The sequence below is a fragment of the Rhopalosiphum maidis genome, chromosome 1 (assembly GCF_003676215.2).
Source record: "Rhopalosiphum maidis isolate BTI-1 chromosome 1, ASM367621v3, whole genome shotgun sequence".
NCBI classification, from domain to species: Eukaryota; Metazoa; Arthropoda; class Insecta; order Hemiptera; family Aphididae; genus Rhopalosiphum; species Rhopalosiphum maidis.
Window position 1 is genome coordinate 46,497,283 of NC_040877.1, and position 27,029 is coordinate 46,524,311.

Here is a 27,029-nt window from a genome sequence, read left to right on the forward strand (position 1 = left end):
CACTTATTGACCGTAACTGAGTAAATTATAGTCGTGCTAAATTATTATTAAAGTTAAAATGAAATACAATTTTCTCACCGTTTAAGTACTTCACAATCATAGCTGTAAAAATTAAGTACCTATAAAGTATTAAAGTTTTGGATTTCATCCACAATATTCGATCTCCAAACCTGTATCTTGAAAGGTCTATTTAATTATTTCATCTTAAATAAGTACCTAGCTGTGGACCAAGAACACACTCGGGAGATTCAATAATATAATTTGGCGATAAGACTGCGGACGTACTCGGGCTATATAAAAAAAGTAAAAATTAAAAACGGGATGCACTTAAGATATTCCCCCTATAATTATTAAGATCATTGACGACATTAAACGATTTTTTTGTATCCTTGCATAGACTTGACAGTTCTCTGAGACGGGAGAGCGCTAGAAACTTCAAAAAGAGAATAATATCATGTAAAAACAAATTATTTTCCATCAAAAACTACAAATATATTTATTATTTATTATATTATTTTAAATATTTTTTTGAAAATAATTAAATAAAAAAATATATTTTTAACTTTTTTACCAAAACATTAAAATAAATTAAAACATGAAATATTTATAGTTCATGTCCCTGTGAATTTTATTAAAACACCAGAATTATGATATCTTTATTATTTCAAACAATTTCGCAATGAGTAAATCCTCACGGGACACCTGTATATATAGGTATATATAATCTCAATTTATTTAAAAATAAAAATATATGTCTAGTAAAAAATTTGATGTAATTAAAATAGGGGCGTTACAGGCTATAGTTTACTTATAAATTACAACAATATTACGAAATCATTAATTTGTAGTCTAAAATATATTTTGACAATTGTGACTGAAATGATAACTAGCATGTGATAGATAGTATGTGACTGATTTTTTATATTTATTATAAAACATTACCATTGGCTTAAAAATAATTGTAAGCTATTGTATATTATAAGCTACTTTTTTATTAAATTGTTCTTTATATTTTGGCATAGACCTAGCTACTTTGTAATGAAAATTAATAATTTAATATGACAATATATATTATAAGTAATATTAATATAATAATTAAATAAAACGCTTATAAAAAAAAATTATTCTTATACATATTTTCAATATTTTTAAATTATAGAAGATCTGAAAAATCTGGAAAATCTTTTATCAAATTGTTAAACTATTAAGCTTTTTTACTTTGAAAAAAAATTTAATTATCAATATAAATCTAAAAATAATTAAAGTTGTTAAACTTAATAGTTTAATATCTCGTTCATCTATAAATTACTCAAAAAGACCTAAATTATTTTCAAAATTATATATTAGCTAAAAAATGTAATTCTTAGTATTTGGTAAAAATGTTGATTTTGTATTACAAAAAAAAAGTAAATGATTTGTTAAAATCTGGTATTGCATGTAATATATTCCCATTTTTCATTTTTTTTTCTTTATTTAAAAGTACTACAATTTTTATTTTTTACCAAACCCTCCTAAAGTTCAATCTGTTTTATCAAAAACCACCCTGTTTTAAATGATTAGCTGCAGAAATCGACCGGTATCCGGTACTGGTTAAATGTATACTAGTGTGATACCTTTAGTTAGAACTAATGTGATTTGTTTTTCCGGTCGACCTCACACGTTTTATCCAGACCCACCAAAACGCATAGTATGATAAAAACCTAATACATTGGAGATTGAAGAATTTTTTCCTGCTTTAAATAGTGTCATCATTTCAAAAAAAAAAACTATACAAATCACGCACATCATTCAAAATCTAAAAATAATTACGTTAAATTATTTCGTACTCATCGTACTTAAAATTAAAATTTTGTTTTTATTAAAAACTAATTTTTAGTTTATTGTAGTGTTTAAATTTAATATTTTATAGTTAAACCTACTTAACATTACCTATTAAATGATTCAATACTTATTTATCAAAACTTTGGGTTGTATAAAGATCCAACCGACAATGTATATAAGTGAATTTAGTATATTCACGTAATTTAAATTGCAATACTTTGGTTGTTCATAAAAATACATCGATAAAAAAAGACATCAAAATGCATTTCATCTTTACAAATTAACGCTATAATTGAATTCAAGTCAGTATAGTTGTTATTAATTTTATTTTCAAAATCAAATGTTAAAATGTTAAAACGATAACACCTATTTTATTTAATACAATCATTATACTAAATCACTATAACAATAATTCAATACTTAATTTGTATGATGGGCTCATACGCCAATTAATATAGTGATTCACTAAAAAATGTATAAAACTTGTTATGTTGTTTATTTATAATATTTTTAAGTTGAATTCATTCACTAATTATTCTATATTCTATTTACTTTACTTAACGTGTTTAAATTAAAAACAATCTAAAATTTAAATTTAAATTAAGAACTATTATTATTGTTGACACAAATTGTATTATATTTTATGGTAAATATTATTGTTATCATTAGATTTTTATAATTTTTAATAAAGTGTGGTTTGTTATTGTGATATAATTTTTATCATTCTCATAGACATTTTTTTATGAACACTATATCAAACAAGTTGAACACAAATATCATAAATAATTATAATTTTTCTAATGAAAAACGAATTAAAATAATTATTTAATTTAATTACCAACTTGTTTTATCAAAAATTGCCTGAATAATTCTGCATTTATGTAGTTATAGAAGTACTTTTATAATATACATAATATGTAACATTCAATATGTTCCATAATTTTTTTTTTCAAAGCTCTTAATTGATTTTTATTCAATTATTGAAAACCTACTTACCTACTTATTATAATTCAATATATATGAGCTCAAATTTAAAAAATATTTATGAAAATAGAGAGTATTGATAAAATATGTATACTTAATAAAACAAAAAATAATAATAATTTAAGCTAATATTAATAAAGTTTAAAGTGAGATAGGTATAATTGTATAATTTAACTATTGTTTGCATTATATTGTGTTAATTGGTGTGTAATATATTATCTATACGATAATACTATATTGAAATATACAGCAGCCTTTACACAGTTTTAAATACAATAATTAATTATTTAATCAAGACACTTATTCACATCAATTTTTTTTTTTTGATATAATTGATAATAAAATATTATGCATTTGTTAAAAATCTAAAAATATCATTATTATACTTGAGAGGGTAATCTTCTAGACATTGACCACCTATAAAAACATTCGATCACCATTCATAAACAAGAATGATTGCTTCAGTTTAATGTCTACGTCAACAATATATCAAGTAGATTAAAATAATACCTGACACTATCGGACCTTGTGTTAGGTGACCAATCTTTTGAATAAGTAAATCTTCGACTACCACCGGTTCTCAGATTTCTCGCATCATTCCATCGAATGAAATGATGTTTGAACGTGTTCTTTACTTCAGAATTGACAAAGCAGTAAAATATTGCCACCATAAAGCCCTATACATAAATGAAAATTAATCAAAAAAATGTAAATTTAAAATTCCATTAAAAAATAATACAACAATTAATGTACTAAGGATTAAAATAAAATATATATTTTTAATATTTGTTTTAATTATTTAATTTAAAAATATCCTCTGGATAATATTCATTATTATATAATTTTAAATTATAAGATCACAAAAAATCGTAAATCAAGATTTGATTTTTACATTATTTATTAAATATAAAACGTAAATTACGTTATTATATTATGCTCTTATTTAAATTACAAATCGCGTGAATATCAGTTAGGTTTAGTTCCAGAAACCTAAGATACCTAACTGATTTTTGCTTAAAAATAATAATAATATCTTGATAAAAATAATTGAGCTTACCTGCATAGACAAAAGCGTAGCTCTACCATAAGAATAATAGTTAGCGTAAGTACCGGATTCCGTAGGCCCGACCATGGTTAGTATGTAGGTAACACCTAACAATGGTATAAGAACTAACAAAGCTTTACTAGCTTTGCGGTATTGTTGGGTTTCAGCCGAATTTGCTGACCTTAGCTTTGTTATTAGTACCTATAAATTTGATAAATTTGATATATTATTAAGTTTACTAAAAAAAAAAATAATAATAATAAATTGAAACAAATTATCAGAAAAACATTTTATTTAAAATATAATATTTAATTTACCGCCAAAATATTGCGTGACGTGACTATACGTATGTTTGCATTAAAAATTGAGTAGGTTTTTATCATAATCATGACAATAATGAAAACATTTCTTTAACTCATTATATAAATATTATACCCATTTCTCAGTAATAAATGATACTAAAATAACATCCAATATGTTCAAATAATAACTTAGTAAATATTTATGTTCTTATTATTAAAATAAGAAGAATATTTCAATATTAGTTCAATATTTAACAGTAAAAAGTAATAATTAATAAATACACTTATAGTATTTTTATATATACTTTCATATTATATTTATGAATAGAATTATGTGAAATTATATTTATGATACCTTGTTATAATATGGTTTTGTAATATGAAACAACGAAATAGTTGGTATATTCGTAGATTATTATAAAAACTAGTTATATTATGTAACGCTTAGTTATCATTTTACATTGCAATCAATAAAGCCATAAGAACCCCTGATTCTGGTTGATTATTTTATTTCATGAAATAAAAACATACTCAACTTACATTTGTATTAGTAGGAAATTTTAAGATATTATAATTTTTAAGATACTTCTAATTATTTTTTCTACCATAAATTAAAAATCAACATTTATAAATACTCATTAAACGGTAAACAAAATTAAATTTTTGATTTAAACCTAACATTTCTATATTTAGTACCTAAATTTGTATTATATTTATAATTAAAAACATAAAATTAAGTTATAATCATAAAAAATAAATTATTGTTAAATATTTTATTTTATTAGATAATTACAACATATATAATTGAAAAAAGATTCTTTGCATGGTTGTAAATATATAACCAGTATACTGATTAGTTAATAGTCCAATAAAAAAGTCCCAGAACATATCTTATTACCTATACATAAGTTTTTTTTTATATAATCGATGGTATGAACACAACTTAAAATAATGACCTTAATATACATAAGTTTAGTAGTTACTCGCATGAATTTAATTAAATAAATGAATTAACTGTGCAAATATTAAAACACAATTGGATAATTTTTTTTTTCAACTAATTAGATTTCACAAGATTATATTACATTGAATTATATGGACTATATATTACAAATAGCATAATAAATAATAAAGTATAGCCAATTGCAGTAGATACTTATATAAGCATATTTTTAAAGTCAACGACACAAATAAGCAGCTAATAATTTACAAAAAAAGTATAATTTTTTATAATTTAAGAATTTGTAGTGTAAATAGTATCTTATGTCACCTAAAAAATAATTAGTAGGCCATAAATTGTATACGAATACTTAAATACTACTAAAATAAGTTAGTCTAGAAGTAGATTCAAAAACTTTTATATTAAGAACTTCTATCAATCTATCAAGCATTAATATATTTGAAAGAAGTAAGTACTTTTTTTTTAGGGGTACTTTACATTTACTACCTTATCATTATCATATACATTACTTCCCAGTTCACTTGCAACATACACTCAGGTTTCACAAATACACTTACGCATACACAAATTAGTGAAATTTAAACAAAAATTTCGTGATCACGCTAACAACATGTTACTTGAAGCAAAGTATTTACTTTTTTATTATTTAATGAATGTAAAATTATACTTGTTTTTACAAGTTATTGTTTTGGTTTTTTTTACCATTTATTCTAAAATTTGTTTATATACTATCATTTAAATTGTCTACTATATTATTTTTAGGAAAACTATTTGTAATATTCAAATAATTAAATGCGTTATGGCAATATAATATACTATATATTTATACGTCTAAAATTTACATAATGCACCAATTATCTTGAATTATTTATCTATTTACTGATTATAATTACTAGTAAAACTAAAATTATCAAGTAAAAATAAAAATATTAATTAACTAACAGTTATTTATTTATTGGCATTTAAAATTTAGATAAGTGAAGTAGTTGACCTTAAGTTTAGTAATTTCCCGTTCTACTTCATACCTCTTAAACTTAACTTTGGTTTTATAAATTAAGTTCTGTTTATATTTTTATTTTATTTTTCTTTACATGGATATTTTATTAAACTATAAAAATGAAAACAAAAGTCAACTTACCCACATTATTTTTGATAGAAAAACCAAATTTACTATTAGCACTATTATCGCCGGCCCTTGATAGATCCAATCATGCACGGGATGTGGAGTCATCCAAGAACAAGAATCGCTTCTTTCCTATAACAAAAACAATAATATATTCTTTAATTTTTCAATTGATGATATTTAATTTTTTGACTAACAATAAATAATTATTATGTTAATCATAGTAAAAAATATATAATAATATACAAAATGTTTAGATATTTGTATTGAAATAAGCTAAATTATTGAATAGCATAACATTCAACTAGTCTACATTTTACTTCCAGCTAATCGTACTATTTATTGCATTGAATAATGCATTTCAATATTAAAATCGTATAATTATTGATATATTTGATAAATACAAAATAAAATGTTATTTATAATTATTACTAATCAATCTTTATGAGTACATTTTTCGCTTTGATAGCTTGGCATTAGTTTTACACTTATAAAAATTTTAAATTCTGCGAACTTAATGATTTTATGATTAATTTATATCGTTAACATATTTGTATATAAGTAAGAACAACAATTCAAAAATAAAAATATTATCATAAAATAGGTACATAAATTGTATCACGTAATTATACATTATACTATACAGCTTTACAAGAATATCATAAATGATAAGAACAAAAATTAAATACAAATATTAATAATGTAGTCGATAACTACATTATTATTTGGATTAACTATATTCTTGAGTAAACATAGAAAAACATAAACACTAATAATCAATATTCAAAACATAATAAAACTATAATTTATAAGATATAGTATGTATAATGTATTACCTATTATAATATTAGATACAACATTTCACTTTCTGCTTATTGACATCAACAATTAAATAACTATTCTAAATATAAAATAATTATAGTTTGTTTGTTGATTACACAGTGTAATCAAATAATTTGTTCAATACATCAACACCCATTACCCACTTTCCCTGTACAAAGTTAATACTCAAAATCACTTACAAGGAAACATCAAGTAAATTTGATAGTCAGACTTGACAAAATAAAACAAAAGTATAAAACACTGACTGCCAGCGCGGTGCTAACTGTAGATCTCACACAAACAACTGCTATACAATCCACGATTGATTAAGTCGTATAACTAATAAGATGTCTTAAGTTTGCTCAATGGCTCATATCATACCTAAGTTCGTATTGGATTACAAGAAAACCATTATTGTTTGATACATATCTAAACGAGAAGTATAATACTTTTAGCATTTCTAACAAATCTGTAACTACATAATAAGACACAGCGCGCATTCCAATGCACTCCCACGAATTCCTTACTATCTACGTACACAGAACATTTCTATCCCATCTAGAGTGTAAAGGATTTTGATAAATTTTTATATTTAACTGGTAAATAAAAATTTAAATGTTTGAGATTTATAGAACATATGTTAATTTAATTTAAAATATTTATATAAATACCGATTATATGTTGTGATTGGCGATTTCACATTCATCTTTTTATTATTTTTTAAATATTGCATTCCACAAGTGTATTCCTCGTATGTCTTAGAAGTATATAGTAAGTGAGAATATTTTCATAAATATCTATCAATCTCTATAATATATTCTAGTGGCAAATTGGATCTAGTCGACACTTAATGGGGTCAAAATAAAAAAATAAAAACATTTCTGAATCAACATGATGGGAAATTTAATTCAAAATTCTTCGTAAGTGAATTTACTAATTAAAAATATAGAAAATATATAAGCAATATTAAATAAATTAAAAATTCGTCAAAATCACAATTTTATAAATTATTTTGTTATTAAAAATTCATAAATAATTTTTTTTTATATCGAAGATTTGATTAGCCAAAAAATCCTATTAGTTTATTATGAGATTTTTAAATTTAAATTTTTACAACATTAAATATTTATCTGATTCATCATTGAATTCAAATTGAAGTATTTAACATATACATTACAGTGACTTAATTCTGAATGACGAGGAACACTCAATATCATCTACTATACAGTAGAGCAGTTATCTAATTTCCTCTTCGTTTTAAATATTTTTCTTATAAAAGTATAAACGTTATTTTTCTTGTGTATCCATTAAATATAGATAAGTCAATTGTTAAATTCTATAAACATTTCTACAATCTAAAATTTGTTAGATGCATAGTTCAAGAGTTATCTATTGTGCACCAGAGATGTAAAAATTATTATTTAATGTGCATACGATCTATGACAAATAACAATGATAATTTAAGAATTTAAAGTTGTTTTTAAGATAATATGATGTATACCTACGTTATAATGTTATATATTATTTATTTAATTATTGTATGATCAACGGGCATTAGCCATTTACAAAATATAAGAAAACAACATAAAATTCAACAACCAAGATACATATAAAAATAGTAATAATACAACATTTCAATAATATTTTAACAATTAAATGCATAAGGCTATACAAATAAGGTCTAATGACAGCAAAACTAATACAATTTTTTTAGAAACAATAGAATATTAAATTTAAAATTAACACGTGTAAAATTGAAAAAAATCAAGTGAGTAAGAGATTATATATATATATATATATATATTATACTATGTATGTACTATATGTATATTTTAAACATAAGAGTATTATCATATCATATCTAAAATGACTTATGTAAATTGTATTGATTATAATAATATAAATATTTTTGTTTAGTAATGTACTTGATTTTTATTTGATTTACTATTATTAAATTGCAAAACCCTATAGTAACATTAGTTTATGGTGTGTAAAAAATTATGGCTATACATATTTTTGTTTGATTTTTAATAGATTAACAATCGTTCTAAATGATTTAAACAAATTATCTACAATTTTTAATGTATTTTTAACATTTTCATTCAAATACTGAAATACTTTCAAGTTATTGACGGGTTATTTAAATACATTGGGTAAGTATCGAAGAAAATGCGCTGCGAATATAATCAGACAAAAATGACTAAACGAGTATACTGGTCACTAGAGAGTAGATAAACAATGTAAGTAAAAAAACTATTCGTTATTATGTTTTTTGAAAAATTAGATTTTCCTAGTTTTTATCAATTCCGTCAAACCGTTTTTATCAGTAAGGGGCACGTGTGCACTTGTGCAGTCATCAGCGAACACAGTACTTTGCTTTTCTAATGGATATAAATCTGTAGTCAACTTTCCTAATGTCACTTTATCCTAATCAAAATCTATCAAAAATAATCGATGGTTTAAAAAATCTTGAAGTATATTGAAACAAAAAAAAAAATAAGAGGAATGTTTAAATTTAACTAATACAAACACCTATTATTGAAATAATCTAATTTACTACTGAAGATGAGACAAAAAAAAATCGAAAAAGTCGCTCTGCTGTATAGTAGGTTTCGAATGCACTTCCTCATTGAATAGGTGTAATGGTTGTGTGATACATTTTAATTTTATAATAAGTCATTAGAAATTCAAAAAAAAATAAATTCTTAGCAAAGACGGTATGTCAACTTTTATTTCTAAATATATTTTATAAATTATTTATATCATTATTATTAATTTCATAAACAAATTATAACAATGTACAAATCTTTTCCCACAATCTTTAAGTCTCAATACAATAAAAAGTAAGATTCTCTTTTTTTTTTTTGTATTTATAATTTACACTAGATCTTCAAGCCTTAATTCTAATAATAATAAAAACCTCATAGTTATTTAAATATAATTGTTTTAAATTGTTTTAAACAATAATATAATAAAAATAATATAATTTAATATTTTATTCTAAATTCTTTTAAAAACTGAATTTATATCATGAACTATGTTCAATATTCTTTTAGAGCAATATTTTTTAAGACCCAGTTGTTTTCGTTTGTTTTAAATTTGAATTAAAACTAATATCATAAATAAATTTACTATGTACTTAAAAAATGATGATTATAAGTGATGCACATTGTTCAACTTAAACTTAATGTTTCGTTAAAAATGTTTTTCCGTCCCAATGATTAAAAAGCTACTAAAGATAAAAAAATAAGATTATCAATAAACTTCTAAAAACTTAATTGTTAAACTTTGAGAGGACAAAAAAAATTATTAATTAATTTTTCATTCTTATAATATTTATTTAACGTTAAAATTCATTAAAATATTGAGCTTACCTCTATGTCAATTTGTGTGATGATCTTAGAAACACCCCAAATAATTACAATTACAAGTGGAAAACCTGGAACATTAAAAATATTATTATTTATATTATTGATAATTAGAAAAAAAGCATTTTAATTTAAATAAATACATTTGTATTTTACATACTTAAATTTATATTATCTAACTGGATTATAATTAATAGTAACGCACAATTAATATTTCAACAATATTTCAAGAGGAAAAAAATATTATTAAATATCATAAAATAATACAACAATATTGTATAATATGAAAACTAGTTAGTTTTGCTTATAATTCAATACAAAATAATATAGGTACTTAATAAACATACTATTATAATAGTGTCCTTTAAAATAGATTCCTGGTTGAGATTTACTAACCACGTATATTTTAGAATAACATTTAAACTATCAAATATTATGTGCCAAGTATTGCCTAAAAATAAAATAATAAATACGTTTATTTAAAAAAAAAACTATGTCACAATAATTTGAATGTTTTTCATCTTTTTTAAATTTTTATTCAAAAATTACTAACCTAATCTTTTATACGAAAACCTAAAATCTTATCAAATCTAATTTTATTTATTGATATAATATTCTATTTGGCTTTATATTGTTCATTAAAAAGAATTAAACATAAGCTAACCTAAAAAAAACTTTTTTAAAGAGATGTTATACAGAGTGTAACATAAATACATGGCCAAAAAAAAATTATGCTACTTAAACGTATGACAAAAATTATTAATATTATAATATGATGAGTAAATAATTTAAGAAATATACTCATACCAGCAAATTCTCAAAAAACATATTTTTAAAAAAGTTATTACGTGTTATTAATTTATTATGCATATATATATATATATTACGCAGTTAGAAATATAGATTATTAGTTTATTAGGAGTTTAAATTATGTAAGATGTTTTTAAAAATAAAACATAAAAACGTTTGTTTATAATTGTAAATTGATTTTTTTTTTTTATATTTTGGACCTATTTTTATAATCATACCTATATATATTATTTCTACATATATTTATTGTCGAATGACGGTTGTTGAGAAATACATGTACATTTTTTGTTTTTTTTTTCTGACGTGTTATTACGTTAGAAATAACATATAATCATTTCAAATTACCTAAAATTAAAGTAATTTTATTACGAATTTATTTAAGTAACTTTGTTATTTTAATCGCATCTCTTAGTAATGAGTAAATCAACTTACTCAACACTGATTATAAGTCACAGCACACTTTGGATAAAGTTGTCTGCGTTCCAAAAATAAGTACCCAGTTTAGGAGCTTAGGATCAGGAAACACATATACAAGAATAATCGCACGTGAATACATCGAAAATCAGTTATATAGGTATATCAGATATTATAAAGATAATCTTTATCTCATCTAGTAATACGTCTATACTCTATATAATAGTATTTATCTTTTATTATCTAACAATATTTTATTCTATGAAAAATCGTAGTAATATCTTTAGTATCTTAGTTTAATGACGAATATGACACTCTGCGCAACGCTTTTGCAGTAACATACTAACATCTGATACTACATCTCACCTAGAATTAGTTAAAAAATAACCACTTTCAGAATTTCAATCTGATTAGTCACTTAAATTAAAACAATGGAATTAAAATTATAATGGACCCATCTATTTTTGGAGTTTAATTCATACCGAATATCCAATAACTACAAAAAGCTATAGATAAATTATTACCATTTTATATGATATTCTGCAAACTTGGTTTTTCCTACTAACTATAGTATAAAAAATAGGAAACATAAACGACTTTTATCAGTTGAACAAGAATACCTATATGTTTATAGTCGACCCCTCTTCGAATCGAATTATTATGCAAACAACATCAAGTGTTTCACACTATCTAAAGGTGCATACATTTAAAATTAAGATAGACTTTTAAACTTAAAAGTATATTGGCTATTTTAGTATAGATTTTTCTTCACAAACATCCTTCATCCTTTTAATATAAATAAATGATACAATTTAAACAGTTATATTGTGATTAACGTTTCTAGACACAACGGCGTTGTGGGACAACGCTTTAAGAATTTCTTCATTATTTTTAACTCTTTATATGTAAAATTTGATAACCAACAATCACAATAGTTCTTTCTTAACAGTTAGTGGTTTAACATTTAAAATACAATTTAATCTTTTGAAATCAAAAATATGCCATAACTACGTAAAATATAAAAGTTGTAATACAATAATTGGGTAACATAAATGTTAAATATTGCATAATTTCTACAGCATTTGAAAGGAATTGAAATTTTATTTTAGAGAAAATAAATCATGATTTTTAATAATCTTCTTTTTTTTTAATAGTCTCAAGCGTTACATAAAAGATCATAATATACCAGAATTTGTAATAAAAAAATATATACATTAATGCCAAAAGCGGAACAAAACATTTTTTTGTCATTAGTCAAGACAGCATAAATTAACCCTTAAAAATAATAGTCTAAAACATTTGACTGATAAAAATACATTTTTGAAACCATAAATTGCAAATAATTAGATATAAATGGTATAAATTATAATATGCTTTTATTTATAATGAAGATATCTGTAACTTTAAAATCAGCTAACCAAAAATTCCGAGAAGTGAAGTGGTATTGCTATAAAATAAAATATAAATTCTTCTAAATCGGCAATTCATAAAAAATTTAAAAACATTAGTACCAATTTTAGAATTATTCATAATCTTACATGATATCTTAAAAATAAAATTAGCATAATTAAAAACTTAAATACTACACTTTTTAATTTATAAGATTTGTTATTAAAATATTTTTTACAAATGTTCTTGTAAATAACTAGTATTTATTTATTTTTGTCATGAAATATTTAGAAATTTATATTTTTTTTGAAATATTACAACCATTGAATATTTTATAAAAATTATAAGCTCTTGCATTTATTTTATATTTTTCCTTAAATTACTTATTAATGTCTTAAATATTTATCCAAAAATAACAAAAGAGTATTTAATACAATAATACATTTAAATGCAGTATGAATAATTATTAAAAAATTGACGACAATTTTATGTGACCAGAATAATCTAATTGATATTAAATAATGCATAGGTATTCCTTTAATGTCATCAATATTTTTACTCAATAAAATAACAAAATAATTTAAATTTTAAAGTCTCTGAAATTATTGTTTGGGTTTAAATACAACAAAATATCTAAAATCTATATAGATAGATACATAGATATATACTTATAATACATTAAAAACGGGATTTTACCTTTTTTCGAATTTTTTTTTGTATTATGCTTAGGTATATCAAAAAGAAAAAAGTTAGGTATCTCTTTTTACTACGAACTAAATAACATTTATAACCAATAAATTACGATATTTTTTAAACTAATAGAATGTATAATTTGAAATAAATCATAATTTTGTATTACACTCATGATAGTCATGACCTGTATTTTATATTTTTGTAATATTATAATGATCAATAATATTTAACAATTAACTCAAAATTTAAAACTGAACCATAAATTTAAAGTATACGAAAATATAACTAAAATTTCAATGATTTAATGTGTATGCTAGATGTTATATTGTTCCTCATAATTATTCTCGATTATAATTCATAAATGAAAACTTGTATACCTCTTGAAATAAAATAATATATAATAAAATACGTGAACTAAATAAACTTGATTTTTACAAAACAACAATAATAACCCATATATTATATTGTTTATACTACAATAGCACCAATGTTAAAATGCACTACAGAATTTTCAAATCGTGAATTATGACCTACACACTACAAATCGGACCATAATTCATAACGTTATTCAAATATGAGAAACTGATTAAATGAAGGATTAACTCTTACAATACAATATCAATACCTACTCAAAAACTCAGATTGTTTTAATACTTAAAAATAATCAACCAACCTGTAGGCTGTAATATTTATTTATAAATGCCACATCATCTTGCTGATTATAGCAGTTAGGTACCTCTAATAATTTTACAAACTGATAAAAACAAAATGTTCAGAAACTTCCTTAAATATTCTGAAAAATAAATCTGTTTTGAAGTCTAAAATTTGTTAACTCCAAAATCATTTTAGTTACTCTTATAAATATCATGATCTCTAAATAACATACCCATACTAATTAAAACATTTAAACAAATATTTAAAAAATGTTTTAGACAAAATACTAACTCGGGCCCATAATACAAAAAACTAAAAGAAAACAGTCTAACACTCGCCTACACCTTCTCCGCCCATTATTATCCTCTTCAATGAAAATAAAAACACAATTTTAATATATAAGACAATTACAGTAGACGCCGTTTATAAGACTCACATTGAGACCAGCACAAAGTGAGTCTTATAACCAAATGAATCTTATAGGCGAAGTGGAAAAAAAAATTAATTACGTATTTATAAATTTTATTTTGCTAGATATTTTGCTTTAATTTTAATACTTAAACACATATTACATATCACATACTTATTATTGAAGAAATTTAATAATCCTGATAAAAAAAAACTAAAATTATAATAGGTAAATATTACATATAAAATATTATAAAAATTATACATTACCACCTAAAAAATTATAAAGGATGTATGTATAATGTATTTATTATTTACTTTGAAAAATTATTTTTGAAAAAAATTTGTAATTTTAGTTTGTTTTTTATATTTTTCTAATATTCCGAAAATATAATAACGATAATCGTTGCGATAAATGTGAACTTTTAGCTGCGATAAAAATTATTATACGTTATAAGGTACCAACAGAAACTAGAAATAATCAACACGAATATTATTTAATTTTTCAATACCAATTTATTTCTAAATAATAACCAAAAGAGTTTATTTTCTACTATTTATTTTACGAAACTTGAGTCTTATAACCGAAGTGTTGAGTCTTATAACCGATTTTTTTTTTTTTAATGTTTTTTGGTACGTCCAATCTAGTCGATTTTGAGTCTAATAAGCGATTGAACCTTATATCCGTGAGTCTTATAAGCGGCGTCTACTGTATAACTCTCCCTCTAGTCATATGGTATTCAAATCTGGGACCAAGCCAAACCCTCAAATATTAGACATGTCCATGTCTTTCAATCCATATGTATTTGACAAATCACTGGAGCCCTATGTTACATAAACAACAAGGATCAACATAACGATTTATAAATCCTAACAGTTAACGCAATTAGTAATACGATATAACGAAAAATTTCATTCCAAACTCTACTCAAATCATAACCCACTAATCTTTAGTAATTCATTAATCACCATTTCTAAAAACCTACCAAGAAGACTTAAAAGAAAATGGCCAAGAGACCTTATAGAAACCAAAATATATATATATATATAATAATAATAAAAGAAAATGGTTCCCTCTAACCCATCTTAATTAGGGGGTACTGTTCCTGAACGGTTCCCTCCCTCAAATCATTCAAGCCAACTTCATAATTATACTTCCATACCATTAACGTATTATGCTATATTTTACATAGATTTTAAATTAACCTTTTTCAATAAAATAATGTGAAATCCCCGTATGGCGTTACCTACAACACTTACTTCAGTTTATTATAGATACAAATTTATAATATTTACTACAATTTATCTAAAACGACAACAAATAAAATATTCTGTTTGAAATATGAAAGTATTAACATACTTAGGTATAGAAAACATTAGACGACAGAAAATACAAATTTCCAAATTATATTTATGTATGAATAATTGTTAAAATAATTATATTTAACATACTTGTTATAACTTATAATTATTGAATAGCGTAGTAAGTACATAAATCTCTAAAAGTATTTAATATTAAATATTAAGTTATAATATATGAAAGATTATATTATTTTTATTTTTGTCCTAAAAAAAATAATTCTAATACTCAATAAGAGTACTCGTATAATAGCTCGCAGGTCCCGAGCAATATCATAAATAAAATCATTATTTAAATGAACTACTATTATTTAGAATGTAAATTTATTACAATCTTTTGTTTTTTTGTTATGTATTTATCAATTAATTCAAATTGGATTCATTAGAAGCTTTCAATGAGATTGTCCTCTTTAGTTTAATGTTTTATTTTCCATAATTTTTTTAATTCACTCAATTAAAATGAACAGTAAATGAAAAAAAATTATCGTTAATAAATATTTAAATCAAAAAAATATGAAAAATCAATATATAACGTATAACAAAAATTAAAGCAAACAAAAATAAGTAAGTAACTGAAAGTTTTTCAAATAAAACAAATTCACGTGGAATTTTCTTGGTTTTTCTTTTTTTTTTTTTGTATGAATAAAGTCAAATTGTGAACCGTTTTTAATTAATTTTTTTTAAGTGATAAATTTAAAAATTACTATTATAGTATTCCATGTATTTTATTTTATCCTTTAGTGTTTATACTTAAACTGTAAGAATGTGTTTATTTGTATATACTTTTTTTAGGTACCCTTTGAAGTGTTAGTTTTATCAATTTCTCAGAATTTTTAAGATGATAACAACAATAGTCAGAAATACAAACTTTTTTTTTAAACAAAAACATAACCATTTTTAATTAACCTGGCTTCTCCTGCTAATAATAATATTTTAAATATACTAAATTAATATTGACTAAAACTATACTTATATTTATAGTGAATATAGTTTTCTATAACATATTATGAGAATTTGGAGTATTTAAAAAGATTACTGACAACTTGAGGAATTCTGTTAAATTTTTATATTACACAAATTTTATATTATTTATATTATTCAAAAAGAAAAACGTGGTTTTAAAATCATTATTCATTAGCAGACTAGTATAATATAGGATTTTTTTATATGATCTACAAAATATAGATTTTTAACAAAATGTGTTTTGACTATCAACAAGTTTAAATATATGATTTTTATTTTTGTTAGGACTTTTTTGGATTTTAGGTCATTATTTAACATCCTGGGGTCACTTTTTTAATTTCAAGGACATTTTTACAATTGTATACACTTTTCGGGAGTGGTTAGCTATATATCTACTATAGAAATAATATCGTAATTTATTTTTATAAAGATAGCCCAAAAAATATAAAATACCAATTATTTATAAATACTGATCGATAATAATCTGATACTGAGAGTTATCTTAGATAAGTTTAGTTTTTTTTCTCTAGAATGAAAAGTATTAAAAAAAAATTTTAGTAAATGATACAGTACTTTTTCATTGTGCTAATTTCAGACAAATTTACCTCATTAGTTCAAGATAATAACTAATTTTAATGTGTCAATGTTTAAAAATATTGTTTATTTTTTTCTATGTCATTTTTACATTATTTAAAGGTAATTTTTTAAGATTTTTTTAAGTCATTAAAATTGTAATCCTATTAATTAGTGTATCCATCTACGATCTTCAGAATATAAAAATTAACAACACACAAGATTTGTTTATGAATGATTGTATTTCCTGAATTAGATACATTCACCCGAAACATAAATTCACTAGTTAGTTTAAAATTATACAAACATATCAAAATAAAGTACCTATGCAGCTGCATAAAAATTAGTTACTCATACTATGTACGTATAGTTATTCGTCTTATACGTGCAACCATTATCTCAATATTTAAATTAAATATCTTCACATTCAGTGAAAATTTCACTGAATGTATTTTTGTTTCTAAAAGAGTGGTACAATCAACGAAAAATTTTACATTTTTAGTTATGTTGAAACTATAAACTTTTAACATTATTTACTAAGTCTTTGATCATTAATTATTAGTTTATTATAACTAAATTAAAAATGATAATAATGCTACTATAATAGTAACTTTTGAATACTGAAATGTAACATATATGTAAGTAATGTGAATATAAATATAATATTTTGAAATTAAATTATAATTTTATAAATTATTTTATTATAGATCATTTATAAATTATAAAAGTCTTTAACATAATATATGATGTATTAAATATTAACATTACTTATAATTTAATTACATGAAATAATATCATTTTAAAATATTACGTTATTAAAAAACCATTTAGTTGCTAAACTAAATTGATAAAATTCAAAAGATAATAAAACCTTATTATTGCAAATTATAGGTTGCATTTCATAAATTAAAAAGCTTGATACTTAATAGTCATTTTCATACTACTCATCCATTTTACAATTAGAAATTCAATTATTTTAATATGAAACATAATTTGATTTCAACTTCAAATTATAGTGCAGGTGTTAATAGGTATATCGAAAATTTATTAATATAATAGTGATAATAAAATGCACTTAATATATATATATATATATTTATATAGGTTAATAATTTAATAAATAATTATAATAATAATTGTACTTATATTTTTATTTTTATTTAATGCATAATAAAAAAGTATAAAACATACCCCAGCCAATAAACATGTAAACACGGAGTTTGATATTTTCCCTGGTGAAAGTCTCTACAACCAAAATATACAGGTACAAGCCTAAACAAATGTTTAAACAAAAAATCATTAATAAATCAATTATTTTTTTCTTTCAAAGATTTCAAATAATCCTTACCTTCGACAAACATCCAAAAGAAATTTGTTAAAACAAAATAATGTAACGAAAATGTAAATAACACACAAGCGTTATTACTAGCTGAAAGCCATTCCTAAAACAAAATAATATATAATTGTTTTATTTTTCATTAAATATTTTTTTTTTTTTTACTCAACATATTAATGATTAATTTTTAATTTTGTGTGTATATAATCTTTTTGAATCTATCGATAATATAAGGCTTAGAAGTTTAATATCAATGTAGGATATATAGAGAAAAAAACTATAATATGATTGTTAATTATTACGTTTTACAAAAGAGTTTGAAATATTTAAAAACATAATGTTTAAAAATTAAATGCACCAAAAAAAAATATTTATCATTGTTCTATACACAACTTTCACTTCATAAGTCATTATTTTTACAATTTATTTAAATTTAAATATTGTTTCAGTTTTTATTTATTGATTTTAAATCCCTAGACTAATAGTAAATAAACATTTGATTCAATAATATTAAACACATATTTTTATGTAGTGCAGTTAAAATTGTTGACTTTCTAAACCATTAATTATAAATAACTTTGTACAAAATATTAAAAGCATAACTAATGTGATTTTTTTAGTAAATTATTAACAAACCTGTAGTGTTGACGTCAATATCCATGTAAAATCTGATAGTATATAAGTGCACATCAAATTTGTGTGTATTGTGTTTCTCAAGCACCGTAAATCTCTGAAAAAATTAATATTTTACATTTATACATTAATACATGTCAAGAATACTATGAGTTTCTAAATGTATTTATTTATTTAACTATAATGTATAATATTTAATTTGGTAGACATAATAATATGTGGTAATGAGCGATGGTAAATTGAATGAAAAAATATAGTTAGTGAATAATCTATTTATAAGAAATTAAATTTAAATAACAATAAAATAATACATTTATTTGTGGAGTATTCAATCATTATGAACATAAATAACTCAAACAATAACAGAAATTATTTTAAAAATATACGTGCGCCTATAACTTGGCTACTTATAGAATATATAAGTTATAAATCTTATCGTATTCATATAGAATTAATATTCTCAAAGTTCAAATAGCTATAAAAATCATTCTATACAGTTTAAAATAATATATAGTATATTTATAATGTGCATTTTACCTCTATATCATATATTATTCATATTATTTTAGACGATGAATCAGTGTCGTTTAAATATTTGGGTGATCGATATAAATCGTAAAACTGTGATTATTTTTTTATTTTTTTTTTTTTTTTTTAATGGAAGTATTCATCATAAACAAAAATAGCTTAGTTTTAATGGCCACACATAAAAAAAATGATACATAAGCGTATATCTTTGAAGTTTACGAGATCCATTTCTTTATAATACACAGGTATTTGTGAAACAACATTAACATATTAGATACATGACTCTATTTCTACGCCCTCAGCATGTTTTAAGCTATACAAAATACAACTAAACTACAATGTATTGTTGTTTTTAGCTGATACGGTTAAACTTTAAAAATACAAATATAAAAAGCAGAATCATTTGCCAAGTTAATTGTTAGAACATAATCACATATTTCGAGCTAATATAAAACACACAAGTAGACTGTAAAATGCTTACTTAAACAATGAAAATAAATTAATAAAACTCACACATTAAGATTTCATAATTTTATAACATAGATTTAATAAATATTTTTTTCAACTTTATTTTGGCATTGTATTTCATATCCAAGATTCATATGCCACACTCAACAACTAAAAAAGGAACACTTTTCAACAGATTTTTGTACAAAAAACGAATATATATAATCTAATTAATGATATTTATAATTACACTAATTAAATATCTTATATTTTGAGGTGAAGTTAATATAAATGAAAACTTACAAAAACATATTTAATAGCAATACAAAAAAAACAATGAATTTAATAACTATTTGGTTATTATTTAAGACTTAGATAATCCAATTGTCAATGCGCAATTATGGGAACAAAATAATATTATAAATATTATAATCAATACAATATTAAAATAAAAATAATATAAAAACACTTATAATAACTAAAATACAATTTGATCAACAATAAAATAAAATCCACAATCAATACATTTACACCCTTCTTCAATACTGTGAAGTATAAATTGAAATAAATAAATAAAAGTTGTCCGGTAAAATACGAGAGTGAGTAAGATGAACTACTGGAGCGAAAATCTGTAAATTTAAAAGCAATGATAAATCATTGCATTCAAATAACGACTTAGTGCGGATCTCGAATCACCCAAGAATTGTCAACATTTATTCTTAAAATACGTATACTTGGCTTTTCGAATTTTTATAATTTTAACAAAAAAGCACTTTGAAATTATAATTTTAAAAAAAATAAAAACTAACTTATTTATTCACCTTTTAATCTATAAGATTTCTGCGTTAATATCTAGACTTCAGGTTTAAAAATGTCAAAAAAATTTTCGTGTTTTTCAATCAAAAACATTTATTAAAAAACCAATAAATTATTCGTTCCAAACAGGATCTAAAATAGACAACGTTGACTCGCACTCTTCTTTGATAGATACTTAGATAACACATATTTTAGATTTGGACCACATAAGTGTATTCAATACAGCAACTAATTTTACAATGTCTTTATTTTTTCGATAACAACTTTTAGTACAGTAAAAAAAATAATATAGTTTATCAGTACTTATTTTAAGTCTACTAGTTCACTAGCATAAGATATTATTATTGGTAGACCTCAATTGTCACTACAATCCTTTGTTCAAATAGGTTAAGCCTTGAAACTGATGGATTAATATAAAGTACCAAATTTACAATTTTAATATATTTTTAAATGTAAAAAATTTAGAAATTATTTAAACCACAACATTATCCTATATTTAGTTTTGATATAAGAAAATAAAACATTTTTAATTTAGTTACTACGATTTCACATAATATTATGAAAGTAAATAATTATTCTGTACACATATGCATATTAGACTTACTTGAAGTAAACAAATATGGAAACAGCTGCTACCAATGCCACTAATGATATAGTATAACCACCATAGTAAAAATATGATGTGTATACAACTGATGGATCTGGATATAATGAGTTATTTGTATCCAAAGGTCGGCAGTTCATATAATCAGAAGAATTTTCCCAGATACCATTCAATTTACAACGACGACTAGCATTTTCTGTGAAAAATAATAGAATTTTAATAAGATACCTACTCCACAAAACGTACATAAAACAATTAATCATAAAATAAATTAAATATCCTATTTGGTATAAATTTCTGTGAAATGAAAATAATAAAATATTTAAAATAAAATAATCATAATAAAAAATATTGTATGATCAATAATTTATGTATAAAAATAACTATACTAATATGCGCAGTTATGAAAAATTAATAAATAAAGTTGATGAATTTCAACATTTTTTTCGTTTTTATAGCAGAATATATTCAATAAAAATATATCATCCTAAAAACAAATTAGTTTTTGTATGAGCTAAATAAAATATAATTTTTACTACTCACATTATAACTATTTAGTAAAATTGATCATACATTTTATTAAAATATATACAAACAATATAATATAAAACTAATACTAATCACAAATGTATTATTCTCGTGTTACCTTTACTAGTTATACTCATATTTATAATAAACAGATATGGCATGAAACAATAATATAATAGAAAATTAAGTAAAAATGGGATTATGATTTTAATTATTATACTGTAATTAAAAAAAATATATTAACTGCAAGGGCTTGAAAATTATTGCTATTACGTATATTATTTTTATCTATACATGATACAATTTTAAAAATATATTCACAAATGCTGTTCTAAGGTACTTAATATTGACTTTAAAGTTTGAATAAATAATAATAATAATATATGAATTATAAATGCACCAGATTGTAATCGATGAATAACAATAATAGTAATTTAAATATACCTATTATAAAAAATTCTTAGGAATAAGGATGACTCACGTTGTCACCTCTCAGAATGATTTTTCGTTAGCAATTATGATTTATCATTAAGTTAAATTTTAACACATACATTACAATAAATTTCTTAATTATGAAGTATACTCAAAATCTTATTATACAACAGAGAAATTTCTCCAGTTTTTGTTTTTTGTACCCGTAAAATCTGACGATCAAACTATGGAATACTCGTGTTAGAGTTTAAACCATTTAGACATTACATGCCAAAACTAATAAGATATTCGCGGCATATACTTAAGCACTAATAATATTTACACAAATAGTAATGATATAATAATATTTTTTACCACATGTAAGAATACGTTGCCGCGTAAGACGACTGATGAGAACTTGGTGGTCACAATAATAATTTCAACCACCTACCGCGTTTACAGATAAACTGTATATGTGTATTATTTATATTATAATTCAAGTCGTACTATCTAATATAAAAATCATGTCTAGACAATCGCTCCTTTAATTTTCATCACAACCTACAGCAATAAGTTATATACTAAATTCAATATTCCCTTTACTTTAGACATATATTTAGGTAGAACAGATCCGTTTTAACCTTATTACGATCATCGAATCAAGTTTACTAAAAACGAAATGTTAGTGCAGACATTGCAGTATTGCATCTTCCTAAGTATTTCCACATTCACAATTACCTAGTTCGGACCACGGCCATGTCAAACACCGGTCACATTTCCGCATCAAACTGTTTGACTTTCTTTCGTGTATTTTTTCACTATTATCAATTCATTGTAAAAGATAACTAATTCATTCCATTAAATACAACCAATTAAAAAAATATCTAAGTGAGTGTTTTTCGTATATATAGTAAAAATATTAGGAATGTTCTACAGCCACTGAACTTAACCGAAAAGTAAGCCCCAAGTATTTCGAAAATGATAATGTTCCCTTTGTCACCACGTCATATTATATTTTCATAAACTGCTGAATTTTACCAAAAACAACATTTGTTGAATATTTTGCAATACCTAACCTAGAAATGAATACTATCATATAAATTGTATAGCTGCAGTGTACCGGAATAGAGTATAGTCCATACTTCTTAAATGCTGGTTTAATATAACGCAATAACGCACAGTTTTATTATAATATATCTATTCATGTTCTTCTATACATATTTATAACTATCAACCTTAAAAATTAAGAGTTGTTTCAACAACAAAATATAATAAATGTATATTATTATAATAGTTCACACAAAAATAATTTATTTTGAATATTAAATTATTATTAATAAAATGGTTTTTAATAATAATTTCAAATTTATAAAAATAATATTGCATCTTGAGTACTAAAGTAAGCGAATAATAATGTATGATGAGGTGATTATGTATGATGTACCATGGTCTATATAACATCTAATCTAACTAAAAAAAAAATGTATTTTTCATTACACTGAAATTTCTATAATTTTAATCATAAAAAATGTTTAATAAATTTAAAGTAATATAATCTATCAATTAATAATATTATCAGTTTATATTATGATGGATATGTTATTTTATATTTTTCCATTTTAATATTATAACCTTTTTTCCACTATTTTACTAGTAATTATACAAAACTACAACAAATTAAAAGTTTAGATAAACAAATTTGGCTGTGTATTTATATTGTTAAGCAACTAATTACATAAATACAAGAGTAAGCAATAATTATAAATACATTGTTGGAAACTAGAAACAACACAATCTAGGTTACGTAATCAGGCTACATTCTTAAATTATAATATTATTCTTCGTATTTATATTATGTATAACCTATACCTTATATTATTACAACCTACGTTATAACTACAAAAGTCCAAAGAGACAAGAAAATAACAAATAACTTGTCATCTTGTTTAAACCAAACTTAGTTTATCAAATAACCTCATTGTAACTATAAAATATTATTTTAAGTCTTATTCAAAACTAAATAAAATGCTATTAGTTATTATAGAAGTCAGAAAAAATACATTTTCAATTTGTATACTTACATTCTAATATGCATATTTTATATTAAAACATAGATTAAAAATATATTTAAAGTTTTTGCCACATTTTCTATCATCTATAAATTATCTCTTATGATCTATAAATAATATTACTGGTTAATGTTTATTTTAATCTTTATAAATCATACTATAACGAATATGACTAGTATATAATATAAACTTTACCACAACTCCATCAATTATATTTAAATTTCTATGTTGTCCAATCAAACCAATATATTAGTTATATTTAAACATCTTACAAAATTAGTAATAAATACAATCTAACACAAATTAAATTAATAAAATATTCACAATAAAATATGATATGAGTAAAAATGTTTATTCTACCTAGTCGAGGTTTTTCGTATTTTTAGTGAACCTGAAAAGAACCATTTTTATTGGTTAGGATGTACTTTTACAATCATTGCATCAAAAAAAAAAAAAAAATTCTAATTAAATCTTACTGTAAAATCAAAAATGTTATGCGAACTAGAGGACCATCGCTGATAAAATATACGCGCAATGTGAATATGTGATATCACACGTAGAAGTAGAATTGTGTCACAAAAACTACACTAAGTTTTACTTAATAAATAATAATAAAGTATCATTAAAATAAACCTAAGTCCAATAGTATACCTACTATATATTTATTTTTAAAGACTTAATATTACAAGGCATAGGTTTAGTAGACTGATTTTGGCGTGAAGTGCCATTGCGTCATCACGGTTGTATTAACATACATGACCATCTTTTAGTTTTTTGATGTACGATGGCACCAAAATAGCAATACGACGAAAAAAATTTAAAAAAATACACGAGTAATTAGTAAGATAATACAAAAGTGCCTACATGGTTATAAAATAATAAATAAGATAAATGTTTTAAAATTTAACCTATAAGTTTACAAATCTTACATGTTATTTTCCTCATCATAATTGTATCATTAAAATATATATTTACATCATTATCTAGTCAATTTATTTACATAGCAATTTTAAGCATTTAATATAAAAAACAAATAAATTAAGGAAATAAAAAGAAAACATATTAAATAATTCTAATAAATAAAAATTTTAATAAATAAGAAAGTTAATTTAAGTCATTATAATGTTATAAAACAATTAATAACAAAATACCATTAAATTGTAAGGAAACATTTTGATGTTTCATATAATTTATTTCACTTTTATCCATATTACTATAATACTATATCTAATAAGATAAAACTGAATATAGTTACTTACGTGATGTATCATAACGCATTCCGTTCAATTCATCAAAACATGCTTGGTAAACTACAGTACCAGGTTTTGAAGCTTTCCAACATAATAATAGATCCCAGTGACTAGGACACCAACCAGGATTTAGTATTTTTTCAGGTGGACAAGTCTAAATAGGGTTTTTTCCAAAAAAATGTAATAAGTATACAAGAATTAACATAATTTTTTGTAGAAATAAAAATATGATGTACTTCGTAAGTAATTGAAACATTTATATAATATTTTCAGTGCAGAATGTTTATATCCTACTAATCTTCAAAACTATTTTTATACATAAAATGATAAATTTAAATTATGATTCTACATCGTTTACCAATATCTGAATCATAAAACTTATATACATTTTAATTTATATATTTTAAGATAAAACAAAACATCTACAATTGAAGTTAAGGTTTTGTTTTAAATAAAGGATGCACCACGTCCACGTGTTTTTTTTCTGACTTACAAACATACAACTAGCAAATTTGCAATTAGTAAATATAGTTAAATTCATCTGTTATCAAAGTTAAAATTAAGAATATTATCAATAGCTTTTTGTGTTATTTTAATTTTTAAGCAAGGTATAAGTCCACGAAATATTATGAATTGAAATTTCTTATATCCAACTTAAAAATAAAAATATCAAAAAAAAAAAAAGCCAACGTTTAATCACTGATAATATTTTTACCTC

The 27,029-nt window shown here is 22.5% G+C and overlaps 1 protein-coding gene across 6 annotated transcripts in view; it reads right to left on the reverse strand.

Annotated features, from left to right (window-relative positions):
* The window catches only part of LOC113555054 (diuretic hormone receptor-like), an 80,621-nt gene that overhangs the window by 44,301 nt on the left and 9,291 nt on the right, over positions 1 to 27,029 (reverse strand). For 4 of the 6 annotated variants that reach the window (XM_026959361.1, XM_026959370.1, XM_026959385.1 and 1 more), the window contains 9 exons: positions 26,321 to 26,465; positions 22,054 to 22,249; positions 19,662 to 19,755; positions 19,038 to 19,131; positions 18,881 to 18,961; positions 10,433 to 10,497; positions 6,252 to 6,368; positions 3,863 to 4,051; positions 3,316 to 3,482 (listed from right to left, as the gene is read on the reverse strand). In XM_026959361.1, coding sequence (XP_026815162.1) covers positions 3,316 to 3,482; positions 3,863 to 4,051; positions 6,252 to 6,368; positions 10,433 to 10,497; positions 18,881 to 18,961; positions 19,038 to 19,131; positions 19,662 to 19,755; positions 22,054 to 22,249; positions 26,321 to 26,465 — 1,148 coding nt within the window. The remainder of the gene's footprint in view (positions 1 to 3,315; positions 3,483 to 3,862; positions 4,052 to 6,251; positions 6,369 to 10,432; positions 10,498 to 18,880; positions 18,962 to 19,037; positions 19,132 to 19,661; positions 19,756 to 22,053; positions 22,250 to 26,320; positions 26,466 to 27,029) is intronic. The other 2 variants (XM_026959380.1, XM_026959399.1) reach the window with 1 other exon arrangement.